Below are 27,120 nucleotides of genomic sequence, written 5' to 3'. Positions count from 1 at the left end.
GAGCTGACCTCTGGTGACAGACTCTATTCTGGACCCTGGAGCGCTTGGCCCAGGCACCTCCACTTTGCCTGACGCCGTCAGCCTGGAGACCCCTCCTGCCCTTTCAGACTCGAGGTGCCTCCGCGGCTCCGGGCCGCCGACCTTGCTCTGCGAGCCGTTGCCTCTGGACCCCCGCCTCACCGCGCCCACGCGCCCACACACAAGCACTCACACACACACACGCGCGCGCACAGATACCTTCTTCCCCGACGCTGCGGAGCGTCTTGGAAATGTTCACTGCAAGTAATTCATGCCTCTTGTTATCAAAAACCTCAAGCAGCGCGGACGTATTCGAAATGAAAGCCTCTTTGCACCCCCGGGCCTGCCCCCTTCTCTCTCCTGACTTTCACGCTGTTTCCAGAACGGAGCACCCTAACAGTTTGGAGCGTATCCAGAGGAAGACATATTGTTGTCTCTCAACGAGTGCAATCCGATCCTAAATGCTGCCCCGCAACTCGCTGAGCAGTGACCGGCCGCCGGCACCTTCCCGGCCCCGCAGGTGCCGGTGGCTCACGCAGGGGCCTTTGTCCGGACGGACCCGCGGCGTCTCTTGAAGCAGCTCCCCCGTTTGGCCGCACGTGGGCTTTTCCAGTTTTCGTCTGACTCTCACACAAACACTGCCCCGACGCACACACCCCCGCAGACCTCCCCTCGGGGAAGCAAAATTTCTCGTGGCTTCGGAGTCCAGACAGTATGACCTGTTTTCCTTAAAGGGGTTTAATGCGTTGCTGGAACCCAGACGCACACGGTCGTCAAGACGCCTGCGTGCGGAGGGGCCCACGCAGAAGGGGCCCTTGCAGAAGCGAGGGACACACCAGGACACGGGGGGGGGGCACACCCCGCGAGCAACGGGGGTGCAAACCGGCCGACCGAGGAGAAGCCACTCCAGGAAGGACGGCGGGGTTTTCAGAGTGGGGAGGGAAGCAGCTTGTCCCCCTGGGGACCCGAGAGACACCTCTGGGCTGCTTCCCACACTCACAGCCATGGGCGTTCAAACTGTGAGTGATAGCACACCCCAGGGTGAGGCAGACAGTGGGACGGGGGAGGCCACTGCCCGGGACTTGTGGGCCTAGACTGACCTTGTAGCTCATCTGGCCCTTGGCCAGCCTGGGGATGAGCTTGGCCGTGTTGTAGATGTCGTTGACCAGGCTCTCTATCAGCGTCAGGAGGCTGTTGTCTGTGCCCATCTCCAGGGACGGATGAAAGACCAGCCCGACCTCATCCAGCTCCATGCGGACCTCGAACAGGGGCGCCATGCTCTCCTGCAACAGGCCCGCCCAGGGTCAAGGCCTTCAGCTCAGTGGAGCCACTCCCAAGGCCCTAATGTTGTCTCAAGGCATCCCAGGGCCGACCGAGGCAGGCTGGGGTCACCTGGGAGAGCACGCTTTCCTGGGGCCCCTCGAGGGAACCAGAGGAAAACACACATATGGCCACGGGGCCCAGCACAGGCTGGAGGGGGTCAGCGCACCCGCAGAAGTGCCGGGGAGAGCCCATGGCCTCGATGCCAAGCTTGCATCCGAGACTTCCCAGCCCCACGGCCTTGGACAACACACTTGACCTCCTGGTTTCCCCACATACATAAAATGAGGGTGATTGTTTTATAGAGCAGAGACACCAACTGTCCCCATCTCTTGGGGTTATCGTGAGGACAAAGTAAGTCATAACGTAGGAGGCGAGGGAGAGGTGGCCGGCTCCCGTCCAGGCACCGGTGGGGTCACGGCTGTGCAGGACGGGCCTTGCCGTGCTCCGGAAGACACAAGGCTCACGTCCATGGTTCTGGGGAGATCTGGTGTGAGTGTCCTTGCTGCATAACTAATTGACAGTAAAAGAATTCTGCCGTGAAAGATAAAATAACCGGTCGACGGCTTGGTTTCGGGTCTCCGTGGACGAAGTACTAGGAGGCACCGGCGTTTCTATCATGTGACAGGAACCCCCGCGAGCCGCGGAGTGGACGACAGCGGATCACAACCACGTGGATCTCGGGCTGAGCGAAGCCACCACGGAGAACCCTGGGAGCGTGAAGCACGACGGGGTACGGCCAGGTCGCACGCTAGACCATCCCAGAAACTGAGAACGCGTCAGTCACAGTGCCGCAGAGCTCAGCGACCAAAGCAGGACGGCGTCGTCTCCCGCTGTTTCCTGCGGGACGCTGGGCACCTGTCGACCTCCGTGAGGCGGTGTGCCAGGGAGGAGCACAGGTCCCAGCTCGGCGCCCGTCTGCGCCCCAGGGTTTGGAAGACAGACACCTCACTTCATGAAGGAAGGCATTCATTATTATTAGTCATTTTCCTCACGTTTCATTGTGATCTTTTTAGTGTCTCTCTTTTATTTTTTATTTCCATGGCAAAATTGGGTCGCCACCCATTGGTCGAGCTCCTAAAAGACTCTGGATCTGGACGGGGGCAGGCCGGCTCGCGCAGTGCTCCAGAAAGGACAAAGCCCAGGAGGATGCTATCCGTAAAGCCGGTGGGCACCACAGCCCGGTGTGTTCCCGGAGGCCCCTCACGAGGCTGTGAGGCGGAGGGGCCGGCCTCGCTGGTCAGGCGACCTCAGGGGGGTTAGCCCAACACACCGGGGATTCTAGGAGTACAGGTCAAGGTCCACAGGAGGCCATGAGACCCACTCCATGGCTGCTAATTTTCCGCACACAGTCCCGTGGCGGCCCCATGGGCGGTTGACTCGAGAACCCAGTGGTCTTCTCTCTGACCAAGTGAACTGCTAACTGGTACAAAAAGTCTAGTTGTCATGAACTCGGATGACCAGGCTCTACAGCCTCCCCCTGGGGGTCTGTTCCTGCTGCCTGCCCTCTTGCAAATAGGGGGACTCCCTGGGATTTTGGGAGAAGGACCTTCTGTCCTTGTGGTTTTGACTGTGACTTGTGGACACTTTGCACCACTGGGGTTTGCTGGGTGAGCCTTGTGGCTGGTAGTGACGGTGACTTTCACCAACAGAATTTCGGGTCTGTGTCCGGTGACACCTGGCCTGCGAGACACACGTGCTGGGCTCCAGCGTGACTCGCCCAGCCTCCGCGGTCAGCACAAGGGCGTCGCACTGTCCCACCACCACCCTTCCTGTGCCTATGCCTGGTGCGGGGACCTTGATCTTCTCTTGCTGGCAGAATTCAAAATCGTTTGGGAATTACTGTACTGAAAAATACATGAGAGGGAGAGGGCTCAACCCCGGGGAAAATGCTGGAGGACGCCAGGATGAAATTGGCAGCACCACCTTTGTGCTGACCTGTTTTGCACCTCCTCGGACCCCACGGACCCTGCGGGCCCCGCGGAGGGTTGGGCAGGTTAGTAGCTGATGTCGATGACCGGGGCGGACCCCCAGCCCAGCCCACTTGAGTCGGGGACAGTGGCGGCTGCTTCCCCTCACCTGGCGACCAGGCAGGACCGTTTGGGTATTCTGTAGCCGATCGATGCTGTGGCTGGTGGAAGGTGACCAGAGGGCCTGAGCGCTGGGGACTAGAGAGGGTCCTGGGTATGGGACATTCAGTTTTAAAGCCAGAGCACGTAGTCTACCCTCTGCAGGCTCTAACGTCTGTCTGTTTGTAACGAGCCTGGTCATTCGTCAGGAAGCAGCCAACCCCAGAACCCAAGATAGACCTTCCATGTGTAACGACTTATTTATAGCAACAAATCCATGCATGTCTTGTGTTTATGACTCACATCCACGGCCATGTTGTCTATGAAGTAATTCAGAGATTTGCGGATGAAATTCTCAAACTCGTCCAGGACCATGGTGTCCACATGGTTGATGTAGTCCTTCCAGGACTGGCCCGCCGTCTCTGCTCTGAAGAGTTCGGCATTTTCCTGCAAACAGGACCACACAGTTGGCTGCCGGAGCACGGGTTCGCCCGCTCTCGCTTTAAGCAACCTGCTCGGCGACTCTCTGGGCTGCTCTTGGCCCTGCCCACCTGCTTCTGACACGCGGCTGCTTTTTTTGCTTCTCGAATGTGCCAGGCATATTCAAAGATGAACACGGCCCAGTCTGTCCCCTCAGGCAGACACAGGCTTAAGTGACTTCAGAGGAAGGTGGAAAGAAATGGCTCAAATGATGATCACGTGCAGAGGAAGCTCTGGCCAATATGACAACGAAGCCCCGTCTCGGCGGCTTGCCGGCCTCTGCTTCTCTAGGCTCCCGTGCCCGGCCGCCCCGCCTCCTCTCCTGTCCTCTTGCCGGGCCGCCGGGCTGCGAGCCTGTCCCTTACCCCAGCCCAACTTATCTCGCCCGGGCCCTCTTTCCGGCACCCCCGAGAGTGTTAACAGGATTAATTGGTTAATTCTTCCCAGTCTGATGTTTGTAGTTTAACGTTTCCCTTTGACGGGACCGGCTGGCACCGTGCCAGAGGCGGAGGGAAACCGCAGTCACTCCGCCGGGGCCGTCACCTGCCCAGCAAAGGCTGGACCCTGCGAACAGCGACAGACCCTCTCCCCAGCAGGACCCGGGGGCTCTCTGGGGTGACGGTCATCATCGACATCCTTATCCATGACTTGCACCCGGGCACGGGGAAGCCCCCAGAAAACTGCCCTGGAAATATCTGCGGCTCAAGGGAGAACTTTCTCCTTCTCAGGCCGACCAGAGCCCCGCCTGGCACACGGCCTCGCAGATGAGCTAACGCCCGAGCCAGACGACAACGGCTGCCGAGTGAGGAAGACGCGCGGCCCCCGCGGACAGACACCCAGGCACACGGCTTCCGGGGCGCCCGGCGAGCGTCTGGCTCCCTCGGCTCGTGCCAGCGGGGACAGACGCCCACGGCTGTTGAGGCTGTTTCAGGAAAGGGACGACCTATGCTCTCAGCAGCACCGGGCAGGGGGGCCATCGCACTGTCCTGGTCTACACCGCAGCGTCCTGGTCTGCACCGCACCGTCCTGGTCTACACCGCACACACGCGTTTCACGTTCCTCATGCATTTACCTGCTCTGCTCCCTGCCCGCGCTCCCGAGGGGGAGCCGGGAAGGACAGCGAGGATGCACCCCGCGCCCGCCCTCACCCCGTGCAGCTCAGGGAAACGAGATGTGTTGACCTTGTGCAAAGATGTCACTTGTCTATACCGATTTTGTGCGGGGTGGCGGGGGGGTGCTGGCCCCTTAGCGCAGAGGAGCGCGGGCTCATCGCACGACAAAGCTGGCTAACGGGCGTCCATTTAGGGCAGTTGCTGCTTGAAAGTGAGACTCCCAGATTAGAGACAGGGGACGTCCGTGACCCTAACGTCATTTTTAGGGCGTTTCTGGCTCTCCCTCCTCTACTAGATGTGGGCGGCCTCTTGAGGCCCCTTCTGGGCGAGTCCTTACCGCGACCATGGCTTGGATCTTCAGGCCGGCCTCCTTGATCGTCGCGTAGCGTTTGTTGAGGTTGAGCACCCTTCCGTCCAAGTCCAGCAGGGCCTCCTTCTTGTTGTCCTTCCTCTCAAACAGCGGGCCGGCCGACCAGTCCTGTACGGAAAAGGTGGGCGTGAGGAAAGCATCGGGGGACAACGCCTGTGCTCTCGTGGTTTCCCCACACGCTCCTTGGTGCCAGTGTTCTTGTCCCTCGGAGACGCCTGGGGACCCCGGAGGGACCGTGGAGCAGAGAACCTTGTTGGCCTCAAAACCAGCAGGGCCGTGGGGCGGCCAGGAGACCCCTGGGAGGCTTCACCCAAGCAGGCCCAGAGGAGCCAACCTGGGGCCGGCGTCCGGGGCGAGGGGTAGATGGTCAGAGCTGGGCAGCGCGTCCACAGCTCCCAAGAGCAGGCCCAGGGGGGACTCGCCCCTTTTGTGGGGGCACTTGGCCTGCTGTGGGGGCAGGGAAGGGGGGGGGAGTGGGGGCCTCTGGCCTCCTCCAGTTGGGAGTTCTGCCGCAAGGACACTTGTCATCTGTAATTAGGATTTCGCTTTTACTCAATTACCTGATAATTAGATCTTTTGTTTGTTTGTTTTTAAATTTTCAACACTGACCCACAGAGGGCAATGAAACGCAGGAAGGTCCGAACCCAGTGACTGCCCGAGTCCGACCCGTGAAGATCTCCCGGCTCAGAGGCTGGCGGGCCGGAGAGGGAGGTGGGGACGTCGCGTGACCGGACGTCCCCTGGGGGCCCGCAGTGGGCGGTAGCTGGTGGGGCGCAGGCATTATTTAACTTGGACACCTCGATGGAGAAACACAGCTTAAACACGACTGTTGTAAAGGGGAGACGCCGTTGCACAGTAGACGTCATCCATGAACGGGGGGTGGCCCAGGCTTCCCTTGGGCTGTGCGTGTAGATGCCCCTGCAGATCGGGGCCTCGAGGGGAGACCGTGGGGAGGCTGGTGAAGGATCCCCCCGCCCCCCGTTTTCTGGATTGGGCTACAGTGAAAGTCACTTCAGAGCTTCACTGAGTGGGGCTGAGTCTCCCAGCACCTTCCTGCCCCTTGTCCCCGGGGCTGGCCTGGCGTGGAGGGAACCCCGCAGACACCCTTGCAGAGCTCAGCGGAACAGATCAGAGCTGAATTCTGCAGGCCCTGGACTTCCCAGCCTTGGGGCCACCTTGACATCATCGTGTGGCCCAGAGCCTCCAACAGCAAGTTCCTACTGCCTTTGGCACTTTCTGTGAGCATCTCTGCGTGGCCCCTTTTCCCCAGGACCCTCTCCTGGGCCTCCAACGCAGCCCGGCTCCATGCCTTGCCGCTTAATCACCTTCATGGCCTGAGAAATCCCTTCTATGTTCTGCTTTGCTTTCTGTATCCTGTTCTGCAAGTTATGGAGGATCTCTCGCATCTCTTGAATATATTCTAACACGCCTGAAAGATCAACGTAAAGGTGTCTTACAAAACGAGCAGTTCAGTAAAAAGAGAGCTTCTCTGGGGCCGGCTGGCGGCGCATCGTTCTGAGACGGTTGTTGGAAAGACGTCCGCTGCGCCTCCAGAGTTCCCGGAATGCCACGGCTTCTCTCTGGGAGCAGAACTTCCCCATCCCCCAATAGGTGGGTCATTAGTTCCCCCAGGGGACCTTGTGCCCCTGCCCCTCCAGCCCCCAGCAGAGCGCTGGAGACACGTGACTCGTCACGGCGTCTTGGGCCGCGGTGGCTGGAAAGAAGCGTGTCCCCGGGCAGCAGTGACAAAAAAAAGTACACAGGCTTCTTTGCACAGGACGTCCGGGCCGACCCTGGTTTCAGGCAGGTGGACCCTCCGCTCTCTCACTGACACGGTGGAGGCAGGATACAGCCAAAGAGGGCTGAGAAGGTGGCACCAGGCTAGTCGCAGGTGCCGGGAGAGCCGGGGGGCGGGGGGAGATGCCCACCCGAGGCGGCGGGGGAGCTCAGGGAGGCGGTCTTCTGTCCCACGGGCACACTTCTTTCTGCCTCCCTGATGCCTACCCTCGGCCCAACTGCTGCCCCTGTGGGGGAACCCACCATGAAGCCCCAGGCCCCACAAGCCCACTGTGGAAACTTCGTGACCCTTGGAGGTCCCCAGGAGGTCTTTGCCTGAGACAGCAAATGGTCTCTTTGGGACAGGACAAGCAGGAGGACCCATCTTTTGGCCTTAAACGTAACCCTGTTGGAGGCAAAGAGGACCACGCCGCCCTCGCCGGTGTCCTAGGACAGGCGCCGAGCAGCTTGGACACCGCCCCCACCCCACCCGAGCTCACCCAGGGTGAGACGAACGTGGCCTTGGTACCTTCGCTATTCCAGAAGAGCGTGGTTTCGGCACGCGACAGCTTGACGTCAATGGCTTCCAGCTCCGACTCGATGAGTGGAAACTCCACGTCCATCACCGTGGTCTTTATCTGAAACACGAAGACTGGGGTTTCAGGGCCTCCGATCCAAATCCAACCAGATTTTCAAATGGTCTCACAGGAAGGTTCTTATGACACAGTAGCAACCAAACCAATTCCAGTCATTTCATTGGGAATTATGTATAAATCAAATTCTGGGAGATCTCAACGTGTCAAACTATTTTTATTACTGCGGATGTAGACGTACACTTCACTCTTAATTCCCCACCATGTGGGGTAGAAACGGAAGGGGACCATGGGACGTGGGGGGCGGGGTGTGATCCAAACCTGTTTTCACTTGGCTCACAATCATCAAAAGAAACTCAGAGAAACAGACACGGGAAGCTGGAGCATGCCTGGGCTCAGAACCTCTCCTTGGTCAGAAATCCCAAACGTGAGGGGGCCTGGGTGACTCAGTGGGTTAAGCCTCTGCCTTCGGCTCAGGTCATGATTTCAGGGTCCTGGGATCGAGCCCCGCATCGGGCTCTTTGCTGGCAGGGGGCCTGCTTCCTCCTCTCTCTCTGCCTGCCTCTCTGCCTACTTGTGATCTCTCTCTCTCTGTCAAATACATAAATAAAAATCTTTAAAAAAGAAAAGAAAGAAATCCCAAACGTGAAATCTGGTTACATGAAGGAGACCCAGGATCGGCAGGGAAGCCACGCTAGCTGTGGATCCAAGTGGACGGAAAGACAAGACACATTCTTGCTGCGCTCTACCTGCTCTAAGAAATTAATGTAATGCCTGAAGAAAAGCATCAGTTCACAAACCAGGAAAAACAAAGAGAAGGAGGGTGTATCCAGGTTTTATAAATTATTCCTTTTTTTTTTTTTAAGATTTTATTTATTCCTTTGGGAGACAGCATGAGCAGGGGAAGGGACAGAGGGAGAGGGAGAAGTAGGCTCCCCGCTGAGCGGGGAGCCCGATGCAGGACTAGATCCCAGGACTAGATCATGACCTGAGCCAAAGGCAGGTGCCTAACTGAGCCCCCCAGGCGCCCCTAAATTACTCCTTTCAATCACAAGCACCATGTGAGTTGTGGAATATCTTTCTATCTAGCAACATTTTTTATTTTATCTGACTTTTCAAGGACACTCCTACTTTATAACACGAGGGACACACATGGAATTAAAACTCGACTCAGGGGCTGACCGCCTGCCCTTCAGGACAACACTTTCCGCACATCTGGTACGTTCCTATGGTGCCCGACCTTCTCCCTCAAGTGTTTTCAGGGGTCGAGAGGGCAGAGAAATAAAGCTTAGAACCCGCCGTGAGTCGACACTGGACGGCGGCCAGAGAGGCGTCTGGAACTCACAAAGCGAGTGGGCGGGAAGTATTGGGTCCGGTCGTCCGAGGTCAGATGCCGAGTAACCACCCCGGGCTGTGGTCTCCTCCCCTGGACGGGTGCCCTCGCTTGGGGTCTACGCCCCACATGAGCCCTTTTCACGACGCGCCTCTTTGGTAGGTTTGGGAACTACGTCCTGGGACGGCCAGGGGAGCCCCTTCTGAGGGACGGAACCAGCTGGGACAAGGCGCCACGTCCAGGAAGACGAGGCAGAGATGGCGGGTGCGGCCCGGGCTCAGCACCCGGGACCAGCCCAGCCGGGGCGCCGCGTCCTGCCCACGACTCCCGCGGATGCTCGGGGACTGGGGAAGCCTGTTCGTTTATCGCCGGTGCCCCCAGCAACAGCCCAGAGACGTAGCTGAACGTCCCCGAGCTGTTGTAATTGCTGTCGTAAACCAAGGTCACGGGGAGAGGAACCACGCACGGCTCGGTACGTCCTGGGCATTTTTCTAGCAGCCTGTGCTATAAATGCACAGCGTGAGGGCATTGTCCCCGAAGCGTCACATGGACACACCCCACACTCCCGTGGTCTCTCGAGGCACTATGCCCCCCCCCCCCCACTACACCCCAGCTCGGACACTCAACAGAGGCAAGCCGTCCGCAGGCCGGTGGGGTCTCTTGGCAACAGAAACCACGGGAAGGATGCGAGGTCCTGGGGAGAAGGGCTCCAGAGAGGGGCACGGGCATCAGCAGCAAGCGTCGCCGCAGGCACCCAGCCCCGGGCCTGACTTCCTGCCTCCCCACTTAGTCCAATGTTCCCATTCGTAGCTGAGGAGCGTGCTTCCCGGGTTGGACAGAGATGGGTGTGGCTGGGCTTTGTTTGGAAATACAGACGGTACGAGATCAAACTTCTTAAATTTTTTTACCTAAAAAATATGTATTCATTCAAGTCGCGTCTGCACCCAACGTGGGGCTTGAACTCACGGCCCCGAGATCCAGAGTTGCTGGCTCCTCCAACGGAGCCAGACAGGCATCCCAAGATCCAATGTTTTAAATTCAAAATAAACTTGGTTGGGCTTTTTTCTTCTGGTTCGTCACGGTGGGAGGCGATGGGAGGTCTTCTGCTCTGAAAAGGGCCCACGGACACTTCTGGTGCCACCGCGGCTGGGAGGGACTCCGGGGCCGGTGTGGGTGACCGTCTCTGAGTCTGGAGACAGCTGCTTCCGGGGAAAGCCACGGCAGGGAAGCGCACGTACGACAGACACTGGTGTTTTGTCGTTGGCGGCGCAAACATGTGAGACCATTAACATTTTATCTCAAGAAATGAATGAAATCGAGCTTCTTTTACTTTCTATTGGACACATTCTTGCAGAGTCGCTGCCAGGCCCTGATTCGTGGGCTGGAGTGCGGCACGCACCGTGGCTGGTTCTGGGCCGGTCGTGTGGGTGCAGGCGGTGACGACCCGTGACGAGTCGGTGTGACGGCCTTACCTGGCCTGCTTCACTTGGCCTTCAGCTGTCCCAGCGTGTTCTTCAAGGAGGTCGCTTCTGCCGAGGGGAGGGGGCTCCCTTGGCCTCCCCAGCCTCGTTCATGATCCCCTGGTGACATCTGCTCTTGGTCGGCACGTGAGGCGGGCACTAGCTTCCCGGCTCGGTCAAACGCACGGCATTCTCTGGCCGCCGACCCACACACGTTTGGTAAGCAAGTCCCAGATCCCAGAAACGCCCTTGGACTCCCAGAGTCACTGCTGCGGTTTCTTGCTGTTGTAGGGGAAGGTACGGGGCCTGCTGGGCTCGGGAAATGCGAGCTCCGGTGGAACCTTCCAGGACCGCAGAGGGAGGAGCTCCCCCTCCACGTGCGGGATGGACCCGGGTGTGTCGACGGGGCCCCTGCAAGACAGGCCAGAAAGGCAACAGACGCGCGGCCCTGCCGCTCCGGGAAAGGGGCAGTCGCGCCAGGAACCCATGAGCAGAAGCATCTCTGGGACAGACGGAGACATGGAGCACAAGCAGAAACTGAGTCACGTCCTGCCCCCCAGGACGCCCATGTGAAGGAGGCTGGCACCTCCTCCAGGTTCCCAGGGATCCAAGGAGAGGGAATCCTGCGGGTCCCTTCCCGGATTGCGGTGGGTCTGCGGGGGGTCCATTGGCTCCTGAGAGACATCCCCATCCTAATCCCTGGGATCTGCAGTCGTGCAAAAGAGAATTTTCGGATGTGATTCAGTTAAAGACCTTGGCGCTGGGAGGTCGTCCTGGGTTACCCAGGGGTTACGGCGGTGGGGGGTGGACAGTGCAATCACAAGGCCCTTAGAAGGGTGGGGGGGGAAGGTAGAGGGGAAGGAGGAGGCAGAGAATTTTCGGTTGTGATTCAGTTAAAGACCTTGGCGCCGGGAGGCCGATCTAGCGTTCCCACACCACCTCCCCGCGGCGTGCCGCCGGCAAACCCGTCACCCTGGCCGATCCCGGGAGATGCCCGCCCCCCACACGTTACTGGACGTAATGGGACGACTCTGATGTGACCCAGAGCAGATACAGCTTGGACAGTAAAGCCCCTCGGAGCAGTCGCGGCGCCAGAACAGGAGCCGAAGCCCGGCGGAAGCGGCGGTCACCAACACCGCTGCCCCCGGGGGGCTCGAACCTCGTCCTGGACACAGAAAACGTGCTTACTTTGTCTGGTGCCCTTGGGGGATCCTACGCCCGCGTTTGTTCTAGACAAAACCCCGAACTGGGCAAATAAAACGAAACGAAACGGCCTCGACTCACCTCATTATACCAGCCGACGATGAGCTCCAAGTTGCCCACAAACTTCCGGAAGGTCTCACGCTGCGAGAACAGACTCTCGGCGCTGCTGGGGATCTCCTTCTGCTGCTGGAAGCCCAAGTACTTGACCTCTCTCAGGACTGCCACCAGCTGTCAGGCCAAGGAAGGTCACGGAAGAGGTCAGGGCGTCGCCCAGGGTTACGGCACTCAGCAACACAAGGGAAGGTCGCTGCCCGGTCGCTCCCCGTCCCAGGCGCGTGCTCTCCTGCTGGCATTCAGGACACCAGACTCTCCCGGTCACCCCCGCCGGGCTCGCCGGACGCTCCAGAGATGTGCACGCCCGCGGGTCCCAGGGTGTCGTCCGTCTGTGTCTGTTCCCAGCTCTGTGACCTCCCCCAGCCCAGACCTCGCTCCCGCCCTCAGGCTCCGGTATCCACCTGCCCACCCAGTGCCTCCCTTCGGATGTCCAGCGGACGGCTCAGCCCGCCGTGGCCCCGTCTCCGGGACGAGCCGGCTCTGCTTGTCTCCTCTGGCTGGTGGCCGTTCTGTCCCCCCAGCAGTCCAGCCCAGAAAGGCTGGGGCTGGTCCTGTCCTCCTCAACGACTCTGTTTCCAGCCCAGCCGGAGTCCCACAGTCTCACGGGCTCTGTGAACAACGCCCAGTCGCCGCTCACACCCTGGTCGCTCACACCCTGGTCGCCGCCACGCTGGTCCCGGCCGCCGGCCGCCACCTTCTCAGGGTCCGTCTCGTGGGTTATGGCAAAAGCCTCCTAACTTCTTCCCGCGCCGACGCCTGCCCAGCCCCCGCCCCAGCACCCGGAGGGGACCTGGACAGACACAGACCACATCAGGGCTCCCCTCTGCTCCCAAACTTGCCAGTTCTGGCCAGAACTAAGAACGGAAATGCGAGTCCCCTCCGCGGCCCTGGGCGCTCCCCGGGCCCCGCCCTCCGCCCTCCTCCCCACACACCCCCTTACCCCTTCTCCTGCCAACATCCGAAACTCCAGCCTGTGCCCCGTCCTCCAGCTCTGCTGAAGCCCCGTCTACCCGACCCACTCGCCACCAGCTCCCCGGCCTCGCCTCCCGCTGCTTCCACACAAAGGTACACCCCCTCCCGCCCCTCCCCTGCTCCCTCTCCCTCTCTCCCTTCCTCTCTCTCTCTCTCTCTCCCCACCCTCCTCCCGCAGCCAGAGGTTAGCTCCAGGAGGACAGAAACCTTTGTCTGTCTGGTTCACTAACTTATCCTAAGCGCATAGCCGACGTAGGTGCTCAGTAAATATTTGTTGATCTTTAAAAAGAATGAAATTTGGGGCGCCTGGGTGGCTCAGTGGGTTAAAGCCTCTGCCTTCGGCTCAGGTCATGACCTCAGGGTCCTGGGATCGAGCCCCGCATGGGGCTCTCTGCTCCTCTCTCTCTCTCTGCCTGCCTCTCTGCCTATTTGTGATCTCTGTCTGTCAAATAAATAAGATAAAAATCTTTAAAAAAAATCAAAAGAACGAATTCGTGTGGAAGAGGAGTTTTCAAAAGAACGTCCCTGACTTCACCGCTGGGGACTGGAGCAGGGCAGGGGCCTCCATGCAGGAATCCGGGCCACCCCACCGCGGTCTCTGGGGCTCGGTTCAGTACCCAGATTTCAGCCCTGGGACACAGGTCGCACAGCTCACGCGTGAGTTCTCTCCACCTGGCCTGGCGTAACCAGAAGGCCCATTGTTCAGATCCTGCCAAGACCTCCCTCTGTGTGTCTCTGTCCGTCCTCCAACTGACGTTTCCCCTTGGGAGCCCACGAAAGGCGGACAAGCTTTGAGGCAGTGTCGTCACCGAAGCCGCTCTCCGCAACACTACTATCCTGTCTCATATCTTAAATACGTCCCGGACACGCTCTGATCCTTAAGGAATAAAACTTCAGCTAAGTAGGTCCCCGGCCTCAGCCGCCACAAGTCTGTGCTTCCGGAGAAGGGGCCCGGGCTCGGCGGCACCCGCGGGCGTGGGGCTCCTCCCACCCCACCTGCCGAGGGGCCCTGGTCCCTGTGGGGCCTCGGACACGGACGCCTTCTGCGCCCAGCGGCGGGACGGCACCCACCTCTTTGCTGAAGTTGACCCGGATGAGGCTGGTGACGGGGTCCCGCTGTATCAGGGGCTGGCCCAGGTTGAAGTGGCAGTCCTGGTCCACGCCGGCCACCCACTGCTGGTAGGTCTTCTCGCGGTAGGCCCGCAGCAGCCCTATCATCTCGTCGTACTTCTCGTAGATGAGCTTGGCCTCCGAGCTGGACATGACCCTGCCGTTGGTCAGACGGGGCGGTAAGGGGGCCCCTGAGCGTCTCGCGGCCCCGGGAGAGCCCCACCCCTCCCCCACAGCCGCAGAGGCGCGATGCCCACGGGGGCCCTGCGTCCGGCGCCCCGACTCACGGGTGCTCTATGTGCTTCAGGTCCCGCCTGGGCGCCTCCAGCCTCTCCTGCAGCTCCAGGCTCCACTTGAGCTGCCCGGCCACGGGGGGCATGTTCTTGTGGATCGGGGGGATGTGCCCGTCCGCAGAGGCCGCGAGCTGCGCGTCGTACAAGGTCTTGGTGTTGTCCAGCTCGGCGTCAAACAGCTCCAGCATGACCGAGTACCTGGGCACGACCTCCGCGAGGATCAGAGGCCGCTCCAGGAGGCCGCCGCACATGTGCAGGAGCTGGGGGAATGAGAGACACGCGTCGCCCAGGTCCCAGCATCGCCCCCACCTCGCGGTGGCCGGCACAAGGCGCAAGGCCAGACCTCAGGGGCGAGAACACCTGCCCCATCGGGACAGAGAACGTCTAGGCCTCTGTGATTTTCACGTTGGCGTCTGCTGAGGCCCCAGGTACGTGGCTGCCCACCAACACCACGAAGTAGGTCTGAGGTCTGGAGACACTGCAGGCCCAGGAGAGGCCAGGCTGACCGGGTGGAGGGGGGCGTCGGGGTCTGGACCCAGGAAATGAGCTCAGAGGCCGAGGGTGGGAAGCCGGAGACTCCGCCCGGGGAGGACCCGAGGCAGTCCCAGACGGAGCCTGGGGACGTGTAGAGGCCATGACCCTGGGGATTTGAGCCCAGGTTCCCTGAGTCCCTGAGGAACAGGGACAGCCCGCGTGCCCGGTCACGTGTCCTTTCTGGGAGAGGAAAGACTGGGCCTGCGGACCTGCCAGCTGGTTGCCGCTGACCTGGATTAGTCCGGGAGGCGTCCCGGCACAGTTCTGAAAGCAGAAGCCGGGCCGAGTACCTCTCCAGGTAGCGGGTTCATCACCGTCACCGTCTAGGTCTGCCCCAGGAGCAGTTGTTTGCAAACTGAGAAGCTGAGTAGAAGGGAGCTACTTTATCTGGGTGTCTCAGTGGCGGCTGGAATCAGAGTAGGAATTTCCTAAAAGACCCCCACCCCAAGCCAGGGCGTGGAAGAGCCAAGGGGCAGTGCAGGCCCTGGGCTGGGCCTGACGGGGTGGGGACGGGGTCTTCCTAGAACCTGGAGAAAGAGAGTTCTGGAAGCTCCGCAGCCAGCCGGAGGTCAGCCAGACCCAGGCCAGGAGAGCCGCCCTTGAGGCAAACGGGAGTCAATGGCGCTCAGACCACACAGTCGCCCAGCCCTGAGTGCCTAAGGGCACCGGCCCCTGTCTTGGATTTGGCCTGGTTTTTGGTGTGAAGACTAGGACGGGTCCCCAAATGGCCTTTTCGGGCAAGAGGGAGACGTGGCTGCAGAAAAAAGACAAGAGATCTGCGGGTCCCCAAAAGCCCAGCAGGGCAGCTAGATGCTGGGAGAAACCGAACCCAGACGCTCTCAGCTCCCCTCAGGGGTCTGGGGGACGCTCGGGGTCGCTGGTGTCGCTTCCTGCAAAAGCGACCTGTGCCCTTGCGAGAAAAAGGTGCATCTTGCGGGTTTGTGACCCTCCTGACGTTTTGTCGCCTGGTCCCCTCCCCTCTCTCTCTCATATCTCCAGGGTTTCTGGCTCCTGGCTCCTGGGACAAAAGCTCATTTTATTTTCCACCAGGAGACCCTGCGGAAAATTGCTCTAGAACTTTCCTGGCTGCCTGTGAATCCCTGACACCGAGAAGCCCATGGGGGCAGCTGGGGAACTTGCAGGGAACGGAGGCGGCGCTGGGACGGAGGGAGCCCAGGGCCCGTCCTCATTAGGGCACGGGGTCGTGTCCAGTGAGAGAGGAAACGCGCCCGGGTCCGGGAGGGCGAGTCGCGCACTTGGAAGCCGGATTGAGGCCAGTAATACGAGGGGATGAGCTCCCTGGGAAGGCCGAGGGGCAGGCTTAGCTCCCGGTAGATGGGGTGTGGGGCGTGGTCCTGCGGGCGCCTGGGGGTCGGGGGGGGGGCTTCCTCCCAGCCACCTCGCCCCTCGGAGTGCTGCCCCGACCCCTGATCACGAAGGCAACGGGCTTGTTGGTTTGGCCCCCACAGCCCAGATCCTTGCCCTGGACTAGACACCAGCACCAAGCCAGAGCCCACGGGTGGGGAGTGTGGGGGCGCTGTGTCCTCCGCTGCCCCCTTTACCCGCTTACAGGACACGAAGCAGGCTATCCGCCCCCCTCGCCTGCCCTCGGCGAGCTCCCACGCGATCTTTCAGTTTCGAGACCCCATCACGGGGAGGTGGGGGGGTCTTTCTAGGTTACGGGCCTGGCTAGAAACCTGTGCTTGGGGACCTTCCACACAGGCAGCCTTGGAGCCCTGTGACCCCAGGACACCTCCCCTCCCGCAGCTGGAGCCAGTTCCCTCCATGGGGAAAGCTCGGAAGCACCTACTGTGTGTCCAACTCAAGTGCCTGCCCCCAGGGAGTTGATAATCTAGTCGGGAAGACAACGGACACGGAGAGATCAATACACACCTGGGGAGGGGGGCCAGCAGGTAGCTATGGATGCGGAAGGCCTCGCCTGCCTGTGAGGTGGCCGGGGCAGCTGCTTGGGGGGAGGGGCATTCCAGAGGAGGGAACGACATTGAGGTGCTGTGTGGGTTTTCACTCACTGGTGCTCCGCCGGGAGGACCAACACTATCTCAAACCCAACTGCTCCTTCCAAGGCAGACTCTCAAGTTCCCTTGTATTTGCATTTTTAAAAAAACGATGTCTAAAAAACAAAGGAATGTCCTGGCATCTGTGTTGGGGAGATGCAGAAAGACAGCCAGTACCCTGAGCTGCCCAGGCCATGCCCACTGCCTTCCTGCCTGGCCAACTCGGGGATGGTCTTGGGTCCTCGCTCCCCTGCGAACCGGCGGACTGTGTGGCCCTGGGCAGGCGTCTTGACTTGACCAAGCAAAAATGGGATGGATAATGTAGGTAACGAGCTTAGCACACGGCCTGGGACCCAAGGTCCAATACTAATCATGGGGCGTCTCCTGTGGGCACCAAACGGCCCGCAGCAACCGAGGCTTTGCCGAGAGAAAGGGCGAGGCAGCTCAGACCTACTGAGCGACCTGGTCGGAAAACACGTGTTAACACTAGGCAGATAGACAAAAGCCACTCACGTATGTACATATATTCACTCATTTGAATGCTCAGTCCCTGTTCTCGACATGAACTGTAGATCCGTCTCCAGGGATCCCCCCCTTGGTGGTTTGTCCGGGGCAAGGCAGGCCAGAGAAATGCAGGAAGAAGGGCGGGGCTGGGACAGTAGGGAGCAGTGGGGACTGCGGCACGCCGGCCTGCCCAGCTCCTCACGATCTAACCAGCTCGGCTGGAGGCAATTGCCACCTTGCTGCTGCTTTCCCAATGGCTCACAAGGTCAAACTCGCACATACTCGTGTATCGGCATCTGTGTTTCTCTCTTGAGCTGATGGTCTCCAGGAGTTCTAGTGCGTTCTGACCATCTCTTTTTAACCATCTCTCCTATAACTCTATAACATCGTTTCCTTTTTTCTCAGTAAAAGTGCTGCATGCTTTACGCTCGTAACTTGGGACAGTATAGAAAAACACCCACAAAGGGCGACAAGCCCCAGCCAGCCCGCCGCCACCCAGAGGCGGCTCCCCAGTAAGAGTGTTGGGCGGCTTGCGGGGTCTCACGTGTCAAAGCGGGTGCAAGTGTGACTCAGCAGGTCAGAGAGGGTCCGGGCTGTGTTTTCATGGCAACCGTGCCTCTGACCTTTGGTCCCTTCCAGCAGGGGAGCGATGAGTGAGAACGAGGGGACACCCATACGAGTGAGAAGCAGTGAAGCCACGGTCCCCTTACCTTCAATCCCTTTCCTGACTCTACGAGGCGGCCACCGAACCGAGCGGAGCCCCCCCCACGACGGCCGCACCACCCGGTCCGCCCTGGGTGGCCCCCGGAGGACGGCTCGCAGCCTGCAGGTCCCAGCCCACACCGACCTTCGCACCGGACTCGATAGAGCTACAGTCGTCGAATGCTTGGCAGAAGATCGTGGCCAGCCGCCTGTCCAGGTCTTGAATTTTGGTCTCAAAATCCGCGTAATCTTCGTCGAAACTCTGAAAGTGAATTAAAACCGTTGTTTGTTTGTTTTGCCTGGTGGTCAGCACGCAAAGCCAGGGGTGGGGTGCTCTCTCGGACCTTGCCCCCCATGAAGGCAGGTTTCGGGGCTCTGCCTGAGGGTGTTCATGGTCATGGGGACCCCCCACGGGCAGCTGGTTTCGAGGACATCTTCAGAACGTGACCCCCACTCCCTCCACGTGTCTCCCCACTCCTGGGGCATCTGACATAGGTCCAGCCAAGCCTCCTCCCCACCCCTGACTTACCGAATCTCCAGGGTCCAAGGGGTCATATTTGCATTCGGCAAACACCTTCACCAGCTCGAAGACCTCGTCGTAAATCTGCGTGACCATGCTGCCGAGGATGTTCCCCCTCACGCCCCCGAGGTCGATCTTCTCCAGCTTCAGAAACTCAATAGCTGTTTTATAAAGATCCTGGTGGAGGAAAAAGGAACCCAGGAACCTTCTTAACTCAACCCAGTAGGTCAGTCACTGCCCCCCAGCGGGGAGGAGCCAGGGAGCGAGAATGGGTCACGGAGCCAGGCCACCCGGCAGCAAGGTGGCGGGGGGGGGGGGGGACACCCTGTTCATTTCTGTCCTCTGAAGTCCTTTCTGGAACAGCAAGGGGACAGAAGCGGGGGCCCCACGAGTCCTCACCAAGCTGTGAACACGGAGAAGGGGGAGACGAGGCGGGGCTCTCGTCCCGACCCCACTCTGGCCGAAAGCCCCCTCTACACAGACCCGCTCTCCTGGGGCCCCCTGGTCCTCAGCTGTGGTGCGAAGCTGTCGGAACCGCGGGAGGTTCCTCATGTCGGACTCCGCGCCAAATCCTCTGCTTCCTGGAAGGCCCTCGGCCCCCAGACCCAGCCCCGACGGCGATCGGAAAGCGTCCCCCTCCTGCAGGGGACACCCGACGGAGGCACCTCCAAGTCCTACTTCCTCCAACCTGGGGCTTTTGCCTCGTCTCCTCCTGGAAGCGTCTCCTGCTATCTGGGCCCCGGGAGGTGCTTTCCTTTCCGGAACTCTCCACGCTCCTCCTCTGGCGTTTCATCACATCCGGTGACCTCACGCGTTACCCCCTGCATCTGTGTGAGGCTCCCGTTTCCCAATCTGGATCCCCAAGGCTCCTTGGGGACCCCACGTGGGATGCTCGCGTGGTCTCACGCCACGCCCCTCAGCCAGCGCCGGGCCAGGGGCCCTCGTCCCCAAGTGCCATCACCAGAGCAGACCCAACGAGAAGCAGCCGCAGGGTCGCACGCCCTGAGCTGGGGGCTCGTGCTGCCGGAGGAGGGAGGGGACAGCCGAGTGACCTCCTTTCCCAGCCAGCTTGCCCCGACGCAGGACCTGGGAGCTCCGGGCACGAGGAACGCTGTGATGCGAATTTGCCGTCCTCTGTAGGCCCGGTCCACCTGCTCGCGGCTGTGGAGACCAGCCAGGTCCGCCCAAAGCCACTGCAGAGCACGGAGACCACGGGAATAAACCAGTGCTCCAGGATTCCGGGGTGATTTTCCCCTTCCCACGGTGTGAGTAGTCTGTGTGCAAAGGTTAAACAACCACACGGAAGATCACAAACAAAAAGCAAAATCCTCTCGTCCTGCCCACGCGTTTATGCCGCGGCGCCTGCCCGGCTCCTCAGCCGTGGTCTTGAACCAGTTAAAGATGTTCACTTGCTCTGTGTCCGTCCGTGTATCTGACAGTCCTTCCGCAGGGTCCTGCCCCTCCCCCGCCCGCACTGGCCCTAACGGAGCCCGCGAACCCTCGCCCACGGCCACCCAGCTTCCTTGCGATGCCCGTGTAATTCGCCATCAACAAGGCACGGGCTGGGGGAGAAGCGTCCCCGGATGGGCCACTTTTGTTCTTTGCCGACGACTCCGGGCAGGGAGGAAGCCGGCCCCTGACTCGGTTTCCCCACAGCGCGGACGCTTGGGTGTGGCTTTCATTCTCCTGACGGGAAGAAGAGGGCGTGGGGCGCGGATGGGAGACGCAGCTCTGCCGAGGTCTGCCTGAACCCCGCTTCGCCTTTACCTCAATGGTCTGGATGCGACGGAAGAAGTCATTCATCCTGGAGAAGGCCAGAGCAGAAGGGAACTCCCAGGGCACCGGCTTCTTGTCCTACAAGAGAGACAGGAAGGAGGCGGCCGTGTGGGCCTCAAACCTCCCCGCAGTCGCCCGCCGGACCGGCGCCCACGGGTCCTTGATCGTGCTCTGAAACCAGGCCTGACCTTAAAGAAAAGCTTCATGTTTGTGCAGCAGAAATCGTAGGTGCGGTAGAGCTCCTTCAGAATGCTCACGGACAGAGAGATGCTGCCCAGAACCTCCTCCGTCTCTCCCTGCAAGCCTTTCAGAACCTCTTCTGGGCTCAGGAAAGTGCGCGTCTAGGCAGAGGAGAAGACATCGCGTGGTCTACACAAGCCCTCTGGGGTGACGTCCAGGCCGGCCGCCGGCAGGCCGCTCGGCACACTACAAACAGCCCGACCCGGGGCCCACGGTCTGCTCCTTCGGACACGTCAGCTGTCCCTGAGGTCCACGTCCTGACCGGTCCGCGGCTCCGGGCTGTTCCCAGGAGGCTGGGCTGCCTCCCTGCCTGGCCCCGCAGTGCCCCCCGCTACGGCTGCAGCAGAGACAGATTCTGGTCCCAGATGACTGGGAGCACCCCCAGCCCGGGAAATCCAGTCCTGCCCGGGGCGCCAGGATCCCGCCCACCGTGCCCTCCCGGGCAGCAGGCACCGTTTCCACACACGCAGGCAGCGCACACGCAGACACTCGCAGCCGGCGAAGGCGAGCGCTTGTGAAAAGGGAGGGAGACAGGGAGTCTGTGCTGCGGGAGACAGGAGGCAGCTCGGTGTCCCCGCAGAGAAACTGCCCAGGAGGGGCGCCCGCGTGCCGTTGTTAGGATCCCAGAGTCCTGGGATCGAGTCCCGTGTCGGGTTCTGTGCTCAGTGGGCTGCTTGGGCTTTCTGTCCCTCGGCTTCTCCCCCTGCTCAAGAGCACATGGGCTCTCTCTCTCCCCCCAAATAAATAAAATAAATCTTAAACAAATAAACAAACAAACAAACTGCCCAGGAACACAGGCAGCGGGGAGCAGAAAGGGAGAGGCACCCGCGGCGTGGCGGGCGGGGTTACCGTCTCCATGATCTGGTTGCAGAACTCCTGCAGGAGGACGATGACCCTGGAGGGCGTGTTGTAGTACTCGGACGTGGCCCAGATGAAGCAGATGGTGTAGAGAACCTTCACGATGAAGGTCGGGAGCTGCGGGGAGACAGGCGCGCGTGCACTCTCCGCCCCCTGCGGCTCTGGGTCGGCGGGGAGGGGGGCGGTCAGGGGGGACCCCAGAGGGGAAGGAGGAGGCAGTCCCCAGGACCACGCAGCCCCTCCCGGCCGGGAAGCCCACAGCCCCCGCGCCCCTAAGACACCCGACCAGGCCCTACGAGCCGTCCTCGGGCCGGCGCACCCTTGTGAAGTCGGCCTGCTCCATCTCCTCCAGCAGGATCCGCAGAGGCTTCAGGTACAGAACAATGTCGCTGGCCTCCTTCAGGCCTGCACGGAACGAGTTCCAGGGCTCGCGCACCTCCGGCGGTCAGAGATGGGGTCGGGCGGCCCCGTGTGCACGGACGCCTGCTCCCTAAAGACCCAGGACCTTCCCCAGAGGAAGCCGCGTGTGGGGAGGGGCCCCGCACCCCCCCCCCCCCCCCCGCCGCTGCTTCTCCCGCTCACCGTCCGTAACGTTCATGTACACGTTTTGCAGGGCCGGCCAGTAGCAGCTCCTGGCTTTCTCCAGGATCTCAACTATTTTGTTCACTTTGGGCCTGTTCAGCTGACACAGAGAACAGGAACATGAGCCTCTCCAGAGGGACTCGAAGACCCCATGCAAAAGGCACCTGACCCCATGGCCGCTGGAGCCCAGGACTTCCCCTCCGGGGTCCTGGGGGCCCGTGCAGAGGGGTGCACGGCTTAGGAATCGGCCTGGCCGGCCCGTGGGCCCTTGGCTGCCGAGCCACAGAGGCCGGGTCACTGCCACGGGGTGGGGAGACGGTCACCTGCTCGTGGATGTATTTGAGATTCATCAGCCGAGTGTCCCAGAACTCAAACTCCACTCGGGGCAGGGGGTGGAGGCCGTCCAGCAGGGGCTGGGCCGAGTCCTTGCTCAGCACGTCCCGGATCTGGTGTGACCACTCGATGATGATGGTTTCGATGGCGTGCAGCAGCGAGTTGTCCAGAGCAGAGGGGATCCTGCGCGACAGGTGGGGAGGGGGGGCAAGATGCTCTCCCAGCCGCAGGGATGGGTCCTGCCAGCGCTGCCCTCCCCTGCGGCCCTGGGGGCAGCAGGCCCCATCTCGACCCCCGTCCCACGCTGCACACAGCCACCCCAGGGAGGCTGGGGAAGTGCCCAGATCCAGCTCAGGGAGGCCAAGCGTGGCATGAAGCCCACATCCACGGTCGCTCTCCTGGCCGTCCTTACTGGGGTCACACAGGCACATGCGGGGGGGGGGGGTCCATGGACACTCCCAGTGGAGGACCTGCCTGCACAGTGAGCCCCCCAGGGGCCGTCCCCCCCGATGTGTGTACACGGAACACAGTGCCACCGGGCAGCCGCTCCACGAGCCCCACTCTCCAGCCAGCTGCAAACGGAGGTCGGGCAGGTGCGGGGGGTGCGGAGTCCTTGTGTCCCGGGCCTCCGGGGTGGCACCACTACTACTTAGATTCACGGTCTCTACCTGCTGAAAACCCCTTCTGCACCCCTCAGTGCCCCTCAGCACCCACGTCCTAAATCTGGATGCCCCCTTTCCTGGCTGTGTGATACCGGCTGCTGGGCGTGTGACTGGTGCCCGGACTGGTGCCCACCACACACGATGGGGGAGGGGCTCCAGTAGCCCCTCCTGTCCTGCCCGCGTGCCTTTGACCTCCGACTCAGCCAAACCGCATGGTACCGTCTGCCCTCTCGTGTTTCCTCCCTGGGGGGTCAGGGGTCAGCGACTCTTCCAGCCGGCCAGGAGCCTGGGCTGGGCCGCCTACCTCTCCATGGACTCCAGCGTGCCGTCCAGACTCCCCAGGTGCTCGGGGATGGGCAGCAGGGTCTTCCCTTTGATCTTGCCCCCCATCACAAACATCTCGTTCTTCAGCTTGTGCACTTGCTTCACGATGTCTTCCGAGACCACCCGAGGCCAACCGCTCAAGTTTTCGCTTTGGTTTAACAGAGAGTAGAGCACCTGGAGGGGAACGGCTCCTTACGCGCGCCCAGGCCTCCTCTGACCCTGTGGCTCCCAGGAGGAACGTGGAGCCCTGGGTGCCTGGAGCCCTCCCAGAGAAACAGAGTCCATGCCAGATGGAGGCATGGCCAGGAGGGGCCTGCAGACGCAGGGCGATGGCCCAGCAGCAAAGCCACCTCTGAGAAGGGAGCCCCAGGTGTCCGAGCAGTAACTCACAGGGCTTGCTGAAAGCAGGTGGCCCGTGCTGCCTTGGAGGGCTGTTCGGGGCCAAGACGGGCCCCCCAGGTTTGCATGTTGAAGCCCCAACCCCAGCCCCTCTGACTGTGGCTCTCTTTGGAGATAAGCCTCTCAAGAGGGGACTAAGTTAAAATGAAGCCCCATGAGTGGGCCCAAACCCATGTGACCGGTGTCCTTATAAGGAGAGGTGTGGACACAGACAGACAGAGGGACAACCAGGTGAGGATGTGGAGAAGAGACAGTGTCTACCGGCCCAGGAGAAAGGCTACAGAAGGAACGGGCCGTGCCCTCGCCTGGGTCTGGGACCTCCACCCCCAGGACTGTGGTCCCTTGTCGCGGCAGCCCCAGCAGACGCACACGGATGCCCGAGCCCTCCCGCTCCAGGCCGGCCAGGCTCCTCTTCCCAATGCGAGGGCAGGCTGGCCAGAGTCCTCACTCGAAGTCTCAGAGCTGGGGAACCCATCTACCGGAACCAAGCGACCCCCACCCTCTGGCACTGCAGGCAGGGGCCATGCCTGGGGCACCCTGAGCTCCTAAGGAGACTGTGCTTAGTCTAGGCGCTGGCTGGGGCTTCTCAGCCCTCGGGGGCACAGCACCGCCTACAGGTCCGGTCGAATGTGGTGTGTCTGCACACTAGGGCCTCTGACCCGCTTCCAGGGAGCCCAATGCTGCTGGCCTGTGGGCTGCAGGGCTCTAGGCCACTCACCGATGGGGCGAGGAACAGAGATGGTTCCCCAGCGCGGCCGCCCCCTGGGCACCCACCTCCTCCACGACGGCGATCAGCTGCTCCACGGGCGCCGGGCTTATGTCCCCGTAGATGAGCTGGTCCTTGTAGGTGCTCTTACTGATGTTCTCCTGTCCCTTCTTGATGAAGTAGACCCCCTTGGACTTGAGGGAGGCGGGGAAGCCCAGGCAGGGGATGATCATGCCGGCGGGACTGAGCGTCAGCACCAGAACCAGGATGTCCGGCTTCTCGAAGAACTCGGTGAATAAGGCCATGTTCTCCTCGGCCCCGATCAGCTTGCTCCACTTGTCCGGCTTGAACTTCAGAATGAGGGACGCGACACCCTCTAAGTACTCCAGCCTCACATCCGGCGTGATGGTCATTGCGGCCTTACAGCGCGGTCAGCTGCCCGGTGCCCAGAGACGCTGATGCAGCCCGCGTCCGGGGGGCTCACTCCCCGCCCGTCTCTGGAGCCACTCGAAGCCTCTGACCCGACCAAGCCAGGCGACGGGGTCCCCTTCGAATGGCTGCTCTTCCGCTGGGCGTGGGCTGGGAGCAGGGAGGGACGTGGGGGTCCTGGCTGTCTGCCCTGGCTGGACCGTCGTGGCCCTGGGGCGAGTGGTGGCGTGTGCTCGCGTGAGAGGTGACCGGGAAGTTAGGAGCGGGGAAAGGCAGAGGGGGCGCTGGGGAGAAGGGAGTCCAGGAGATGGTCGCAGCCAGGGGGTCCCCGGGGAGGGCGCGGGGGCGGGGGGAGGCCAGACAAGAGCAGCGTCAGGTTGAAGGGTCCCGGGGAAGGCGGCGCACACCCCCGGGGCACGGGCAGAGCCCAGAAGGATCTCCCCTCCCACAGGGAAAGGCTCACCCGCTGTAGACGCTGTTCCAGTCGTCGGCAGGGCCAACGGACAGGCAGCTCCTTCCCAGACCAGAAAGGAAAATGGCTCCCTTTCCTGGAGGGGCCCCAACTGCCAACTTCCGTGGGTCCTCTCAGCACCTGGGGCTTCTAGAACCTTCCCCTCGGGACCTGAGGGACCTGTGGGGGTGCGGCAAGCAAGCAAGGCTCCGCGGCCCGCCGCCGGGGAGAGGCTCTCGGACTGTAATATTTTTACATTTAATTTTATTATTATTATTTTTAAAGGTTTTATTTATTTATTTGAGAGAGAGCCAGAGCCCGTGAGCATGAACGGGGGGAGAGGCAGAGGGAGAAGCAGATTCTCTGCTGAGCTGGGAGCCCGATGCGGGGCTCCTCCACCCAGGACCCTGGGACCACGACCAGAGCCGAAGGCAGACGCTTCACCGACGGAGCCATCCAGGTGCCCTCGACTGTAATATTTTTTAAACTCAGTTCAACCATCTTTTTGCCTTTGAACTGAAGCGTTCAGTCCACTTCCAATTCCTGTGACCCACACACGCTGGGATTTACGTCTATTATCTTACCGAGTTCTCCTTTCTCGACTGCTTCTGGTTTATACAATCATTATTATTTCATCCCCTCTCATTACCTTGGTTATCATACATCTTTTATGTTTCTCTTTACAGGCACGGAGACTTTGTAACATGCATCCGACTTACCCCACACTAATACTCTCTGCAACCCGGCAACGAAATTCAGAAAACAATTTCCACTTACAGTAACATCAGAACAATTCTGCTCACAATTTCATTTATACGGGCATCAGAAAAAATAAAATACTTAGGGTTGAATTTTAAGTTTATTTTCATTTTATTTTTTAGTATTTTATTTATTTATTTGAGAGAGAGGGAGAGGATGAGAGGAGAGAGGTCAGCGGGAGAAGCAGGCTCCCCGCAGAGCAGGGACCCTGATGTGGGATTAGATCCTGGGACTCCAGGATCATGACCTGAGCCGAAGGCAGTTGCTTAACCAACTGAGCCACCCAGGCGACCTACTTAGGATTAAATTTTAAAAGAAAGAGCGGCACTTGCAAGCTGAAGACCACGAAACGTCGCTGAAAGAAATGAAAGACGTGGGAGCATGAAAGGGTATCCCACATTCACAGCTCCGGCGACGACGTCCTCTGGTTAAGATGATGAGGCTCCTGAGACTTACCTGTGATCGATCCAGAGTCAGTGAAATCCCAGCTGACATCCAGCCCCCTTCCCCGCGAGATGGACATGCCGGTCCTCCCAAGGAGAGCCAAAACGATCTTGAAGAAGAACGAGGTTGGAGGGCTCACGCTTCCCGAGCTCAACACCTCCCATCAGACCGCAGTAGTCCGGACGGAGAGCTGCTGGCGCGGGGCTGGGCGTCCCGATCCCTGGACTGGATCGGAGGGCCCAGGAGTCACCACAGTTATGGGCAGCTGGTGTGAGACGGGGGTCCCAGGACGGTCCAGCGGGGGCAGAGCAGGCTTTCCAAGAGATGGCGCTGGGACAAGCGGATGCTCACACTCACCCCTACCTCACGCCACCTACAAAAATTAACTAAAACTGGACCGAAGACCCGTGAGAGCCACAACCAGAAAACCTCCCAATAAGACCGACGAGTAAATTTCCACAACCTTGGAGCAAGCAACAGTTTCTTTCTTTCTTTCTTTTTTTAAAGATTGTATTTATTACTTGACAGAGAGAGACACAGTGAGAGAGGGAACACAAGCAGGGGGAGTGGGAGAGGGAGAAGCAGACCCCCGCCGAGCAGGGGAGCCCGATGTGGGGCTTGATCCCAGGACCCTGGGATCATGACCCGAGCCGAAGACA

General features: G+C 60.6%; 1 protein-coding gene across 6 annotated transcripts in view; it reads right to left on the bottom strand.

The window, feature by feature from the left end:
- Positions 1–25,370, bottom strand: part of DNAH17 (dynein axonemal heavy chain 17) — a 90,445-nt gene extending 65,075 nt beyond the window's left edge. For 4 of the 6 annotated variants that reach the window (XR_009348204.1, XM_059149924.1, XM_059149926.1 and 1 more), the window contains exons 1-19: positions 25,271–25,370; positions 24,447–24,957; positions 23,254–23,447; positions 22,278–22,470; positions 21,955–22,054; positions 21,692–21,777; positions 21,364–21,489; positions 20,463–20,615; positions 20,266–20,352; positions 18,508–18,675; positions 18,124–18,240; positions 14,218–14,483; positions 13,892–14,087; positions 11,816–11,962; positions 7,675–7,783; positions 6,695–6,798; positions 5,337–5,477; positions 3,711–3,854; positions 1,119–1,301 (exon numbers count right to left, since the gene is read on the bottom strand). Coding sequence is in view for 5 of the 6 variants with exons in the window: in XM_059149924.1 (XP_059005907.1) it covers positions 1,119–1,301; positions 3,711–3,854; positions 5,337–5,477; positions 6,695–6,798; positions 7,675–7,783; positions 11,816–11,962; positions 13,892–14,087; positions 14,218–14,483; positions 18,124–18,240; positions 18,508–18,675; positions 20,266–20,352; positions 20,463–20,615; positions 21,364–21,489; positions 21,692–21,777; positions 21,955–22,054; positions 22,278–22,470; positions 23,254–23,447; positions 24,447–24,791 (2,859 nt within the window). In the remaining variant the exon portion in view is untranslated. Of the gene's footprint in view, positions 1–1,118; positions 1,302–3,710; positions 3,855–5,336; positions 5,478–6,694; positions 6,799–7,674; positions 7,784–11,815; positions 11,963–13,891; positions 14,088–14,217; positions 14,484–18,123; positions 18,241–18,507; positions 18,676–19,186; positions 19,378–20,265; positions 20,353–20,462; positions 20,616–21,363; positions 21,490–21,691; positions 21,778–21,954; positions 22,055–22,277; positions 22,471–23,253; positions 23,448–24,446; positions 24,958–25,270 lie in introns of those variants that run through there. The other 2 variants (XM_059149925.1, XM_059149927.1) reach the window with 2 other exon arrangements.
- Between the last annotated feature and the right edge of the window lie 1,750 nt (positions 25,371–27,120).

This window comes from Mustela lutreola, chromosome 15 (assembly GCF_030435805.1).
Source record: "Mustela lutreola isolate mMusLut2 chromosome 15, mMusLut2.pri, whole genome shotgun sequence".
Lineage (NCBI taxonomy): Eukaryota > Metazoa > Chordata > Mammalia > Carnivora > Mustelidae > Mustela > Mustela lutreola.
This window is presented reverse-complemented; position numbering and strand designations above follow the sequence as displayed.